This window comes from Oratosquilla oratoria, chromosome 37 (assembly GCF_046742065.1).
Source record: "Oratosquilla oratoria isolate Oo_2021 chromosome 37, ASM4674206v1, whole genome shotgun sequence".
Taxonomy (NCBI): Eukaryota; Metazoa; Arthropoda; class Malacostraca; order Stomatopoda; family Squillidae; genus Oratosquilla; species Oratosquilla oratoria.
The window spans coordinates 37,238,091-37,243,090 of record NC_134813.1 but is presented as its reverse complement, the minus strand read 5'-3'; the positions used below and the strand labels follow the sequence as shown (position 1 = coordinate 37,243,090).

At 52.5% G+C, this 5,000-nt stretch overlaps 1 protein-coding gene across 1 annotated transcript in view; it reads left to right on the top strand.

The window, feature by feature from the left end:
* Nucleotides 1-1,928: 1,928 nt before the first annotated feature.
* The window catches only part of LOC143019426 (uncharacterized), an 8,979-nt gene continuing 5,907 nt past the window's right edge, over nt 1,929-5,000 (top strand). The window contains exon 1 of the mRNA XM_076175063.1: nt 1,929-2,254. Coding sequence (XP_076031178.1) covers nt 1,929-2,254 — 326 coding nt within the window. The remainder of the gene's footprint in view (nt 2,255-5,000) is intronic.

Genomic DNA, 5,000 nt, shown 5'->3' with positions numbered 1-5,000 from the left:
CTTGGAGGCTGATAATAATAGGGTGGTCCGCCCATATCCCTCCTGACTTCAGCCGCATTCCTGAAATGTTCAGAAATCTGAATCAACCTTACCTCTTTCTTTCTGATTCCTACTGGCTGAGGGCTTCAGGAGTCAAAGTGACTCTATCACTCTATCACAACCATTCCCAGCTCCAATTTACGAAGTCCCCGTGGGACATCCCTTCTTATTAGGCACCCGGAGCATTACTAGGTCGGATGCGGAAAAAATTATAATAATGATATATAAACAGAAGAAAAATAGATACAAATTATAATAATATAAATAATAATAAACGCATTTATTCATTTTATTCATTATTATTTATATCAATTTTTACATATTTTTCTTTTATATATTTATCTTTATTATCATTTTCCCGCAACCTATCTAGTTATGGACCAAAAGGTCTCCTGTCGGCATGCTCCGCCTTTGTAATCCTTTTGTAATCCTTTCTTTGCACACAGAAGTTCCCTCAACAAGGCTAATCCTGTCTCTTCATGCAGTCAGGGGTACGCCAATTCCTCGTTTTGACGATCCCGCCTGTTGTATTCGGAAATGAAACTGGAACATTCTGAAGATTCACATCAGCTTCCTGAAGATGGCACACATAGTCTTTCCCTTTTCCCAAGAGGTTATTGACGATCTCACACTGTATTTCACGCTCTATTAACCATACACCTCTTCATCACATTTTCGTTTTCTAGAGTAAAAAAAATAAAGAAAATTGTCTATTATCTCTCATACTGTCGACTGTAAATTACATTATCTAGAGTAGACAAAATGGGAAGTCAGTATGAATAGATAAAATTGGATAAAATGGGAAAAGTGATAAAATAATTAGACGAATTGGGAATAGACAATATGGGAAGTAGACGAATTGAATATAGACCAAGTGGGAAGTTATTATGTGTGTGTGTGTGTTAGTGTGTGTGTGTGTTAGTGTGTGTGTGTGTGTGTGTGTGTGTGTGTGTGTGTGTGTGTGTGTGTGTGTGTGTGTGTGTGTGTGTGTGTGTGTGTGTGTGTGTGTGTGTGTGTGTGTGTGTGTGTGTGTGTGTGTGTGTGTGTGTGTGTGTATGTGTGTTTATATGTGTGTGTAGTTATGTATACTTGTGTGTGCATGTGTGTGTGTGTGTGTATGTCATTCACCATGGTCTTGTATAACGTGCTGAACTCGTGATCGACAGCTGTTATCCTCTCGGATGTGTGTGTGCTCATGTATTGCCTGTCTATCAGCATGTTTATACTGGACCAGAAAGCCTTTGAAATAAATCAGAAATTGTAAAAAAAAAAAAAAAAAAAAAAGATCCCCTTATCGAATGCTGATATCAAATACATCTAATCTCCAAACTTTCTCCACATTATCTCCTCATGACACAGTCATTTCTCCTCGGTCAAGGTCAAGGTCGCGCTGAGCGGGAGTGGTGACCCCATTGCCGAAGGAGCGTGAGTGTTCTTTTATTTATTTTCTTTTTTTAATTTTTCAACAGCGGTGATTTGTCTGCCTCTTAATCCCCATAATTTCGGGTTTTGCGGGCCGCGACCGCGAAAGGTGTTTTCAAAAGGCGTCCCAACCAGTCGGACAGAGACATTGAAGTGCAGTAAAAACGCGTCTGTTTCGTTGACAAGTATGAAGGCGTGATTGCACCCCTTTCTAGACTGCATATATATGTACATATATATAAGTGGAACAAAGAACCAGGCAACGGCACAAGTACTTCAGCATCACGTACAACAGGATGAAATTAGTAAGTGATACGTGACGTTCGTCTCGGGTGCATTAGATATTCGGTTAAGGGTTCCAGCGTCCCCCGCTGTTGCACGCAGCTAGTGTCGAACGGGAGGTAAAATGTCTCTCTGGTTTATTGTTCCAGGTCGTCCTCCTTTACAGCACCTCTCTGGCCCTGGCCATGGGTCTGGCCACGGCACCAGCCCGAGCCGCTTCCATTCCTCCAGAGGCCGCACCTAAACCTTCAGTGGTCGAAATTGGTGCTCCCGTCGCAGGCTCTGCCCCCGCTCAGACACTGCAAGCGGCAAACGAAGACGAGCATATGGAGGTGGCCGCCTCCGAAGTGGTTCCCGACGTCGTCGTCGCAGCTATTCTCCGGGACGTGCGAGTCCACCCTGACGCTCTCGGACGCCACAGTTTGGACCTGGAGACTGAAAACGGCATCGTGGTCAAGACGTCTGGAAGCCAGGGACCTCGAGGAGGCTCCCACATGCAGGGCATGTACAGGTAAGTGATATCTTTCTCCTTAGCAAGACAACTGGCCACCAGCACATGCAGGGCCATGCACTTGTACCATTCTCAGCGCCGCCACTCTGCCTTAGGGAAGTATTCCTTTGCAGTTACGTCCAGGACGACGGAACCCCGGCCGTCTTCAACTTCGTCGCTGACGAGGGCGGATACCGCCCCAGATCTCCCCTCCTGCCCGTCTCCCCTGTGTCCTTCAACAACCTGCAAATCCCCCAACCTGCTATAGGCCAGATCGCTCCTGCCCCAGCCCTTGCTCCTGCTGCTCCAGTTCCTGCTCCTGCTCCAGCTCCTGCTCCAGCTGCTCCAGCTCCAGCTGCTCCTGCTCCAGCTCCAGCTCCAGCTCCAGCTGCCCCTGCTCCAGTTCCTGCTCCAGCTGCTCCAGCTGCTCCAGCTCCTGCTCCAGCCGCCCCTGCCCCAGCTCCAGCTGCCCCTGCTCCACCTCCTGCTCCAGCTGCCCCTGTCCCTGCTCCTGCTGCCCCTGCTCCAGCTCCTGCTCCAGCTGCCCCTGCTCCAGCTCCTGTTGCCCCTGCTCCAGCTCCTGCTGCAGCCCCTGTTGCCCCTGCACCAGCTCCTATTGCCCCTGCCCCTGCTCCAGCTGCCCCTGCTCCAGCTCCTGCTGCCCCTGCCCCTGCCCCTGCTCCAGCTCCTGCTCCAGCTGCCCCTGCCCCAGCTCCTGCTGCCCCTGCTCCAGCTCCTGCTCCAGCTGCCCCTGCCCCAGCTCCTGCTGCCCCTGCTCCAGCTCCTGCTCCAGCTGCCCCTGCCCCTGCTCCAGCTGCCCCTGCCCCAGCTCCAGCTGCCCCTGCTCCAGCTCCTGCTCCAGCTGCCCTTGCCCATGCTCCAGCTGCCCCTGCCCCAGCTCCTGCTGCCCCTGCTCCAGCTCCTGCTCCTGCTCCTGCTCCAGCTGCCCCTGCCCCAGCTCCTGCTGCCCCTGCTCCAGCTCCTGCTCCAGCTGCCCCTGCCCCTGCTCCTGCTGCCCCTGCCCCAGCTCCTGCTCCAGCTGCCCCTGCTCCAGCTCCTGCTGCCCCAGCTCCTGCTGCCCCAGCTCCTGCTGCCCCAGCTCCAGCTGCCCCTGTCCCAGCTCCTGCTGCCCCTGCTCCTGCTCCAGCTGCCCCTGCTCCAGCTCCTGCTGCCCCTGCTCCAGCTCCAGCTGCCCCTGTCCCAGCTCCTGCTCCTGCTGCCCCTCCTCCAGCTCCTGCTCCAGCTGTCCCTGCTCCAGCTCCTGCTGTCCCTGCTCCAGTTCCTGCTCCAGCCCCTGTTGCCCCTGCACCAGCTCCTGCTCCCGCTGCTCCTGCTGCTCCTGCTCTCGCTGCCCCAGTTCCTGCTCCTGCTGTCCCCGCACCAGCTCCTGCTCCCGCTGCTCCAGCACCGGCACCTGCCGCCCCTGCTGCTCCCGCCCCTGCTGCTCCCGCCCCTGCTGCTCCCGCCCCTGCTGCTCCCGCCCCTGCTGCTCCCGCCCCTGCTGCTCCCGCCCCTGCTGCTCCCGCCCCTGCTGCTCCAGCTCCTGCTGCTCCCGCCCCTGCTGCTCCAGCTCCTGCTGCTCCCGCCCCTGCTGCTCCCGCCCCTGCTGCTCCCGCCCCTGCTGCTCCCGCCCCTGCTGCTCCCGCCCCTGCTGAAGCCGCAGTCGTCCCGACAGAAGGCGAGCCAACCTCACCTGAGAGTCAAGTCGATTCGAATCCCGCCGTGGCCGGCGCCGGCGGCACCAAAGCCGGCTCAGCTGCAGAGGAGGCCGAAACTGAAGATGGCTCGTCCTCGGAGGAAGCCGAGTAAGGACACCGGCTTTTTGTATATTTTTTATTCTTAATTCAATATTTATGCCTGATTATGGTACTATGTACCACCACCATGGTTGGAATAAAACGTGTGTAAAGCGATCATGTTGTGTGAATCATCATTGGGATTTATCTGTATATCTATCCGCCCACCCACCCATCCATCCATCCATCCATCCATCCATCCATCCATCCATCCATTCACCTGGCCCCTCCATAGACGACAACGACGGCCCGGCGAAGGCGAGGACTATGGTATTTGTGTTACCGAAGCTCCTAGGCATTGATGCCGTATCCTCTTGTTGCTGTTTGGCCCCCAAGTCTTGAGGTTCGGGGGGTAATCCAAAAACGTAGACGCCGCCACACAAGGACCTTACGCAGACGTCATAACAGTGACATACATTCATCGCAATGTAGACAAAGCTGCAGAAATACTGCAGCCATACCTCGACACACTCAACACCTGGTTCACTGCAAATAGACTCAAGATAACATCAGCCAAATCTACGTACAATTATCACCGATTGGACTGTGGAACATGAATACATATCACGTCTCTTTATCAACACTCATGCCACACACACATACACCCAATATTTTTGGCTTAATATACGATATATCCATGTCATTCAAACAACATATCACACACATAAGGACAAAATGTACACCCAGACTTAACGCCTTAAATCAAATGGAAGAACAAAATTTCGAACAAAACAAAAAAACTACCACTACATTACAAAGAATGTATACATTTAGCAATGAATTATGCAAGCTCTGCATTGGCCTCTAATCTCATTAAGATACACCACAATACCCTACAGACCATACAAAACAAACCTTAAGATAATTACAGGCCGGACAAATACAACACCTACAGACTATCAACACCATGAAACGAAAGTCCTTAAAGTCGAGGATCACCTTGACATGAGATGCACACAACATTTGCCGCA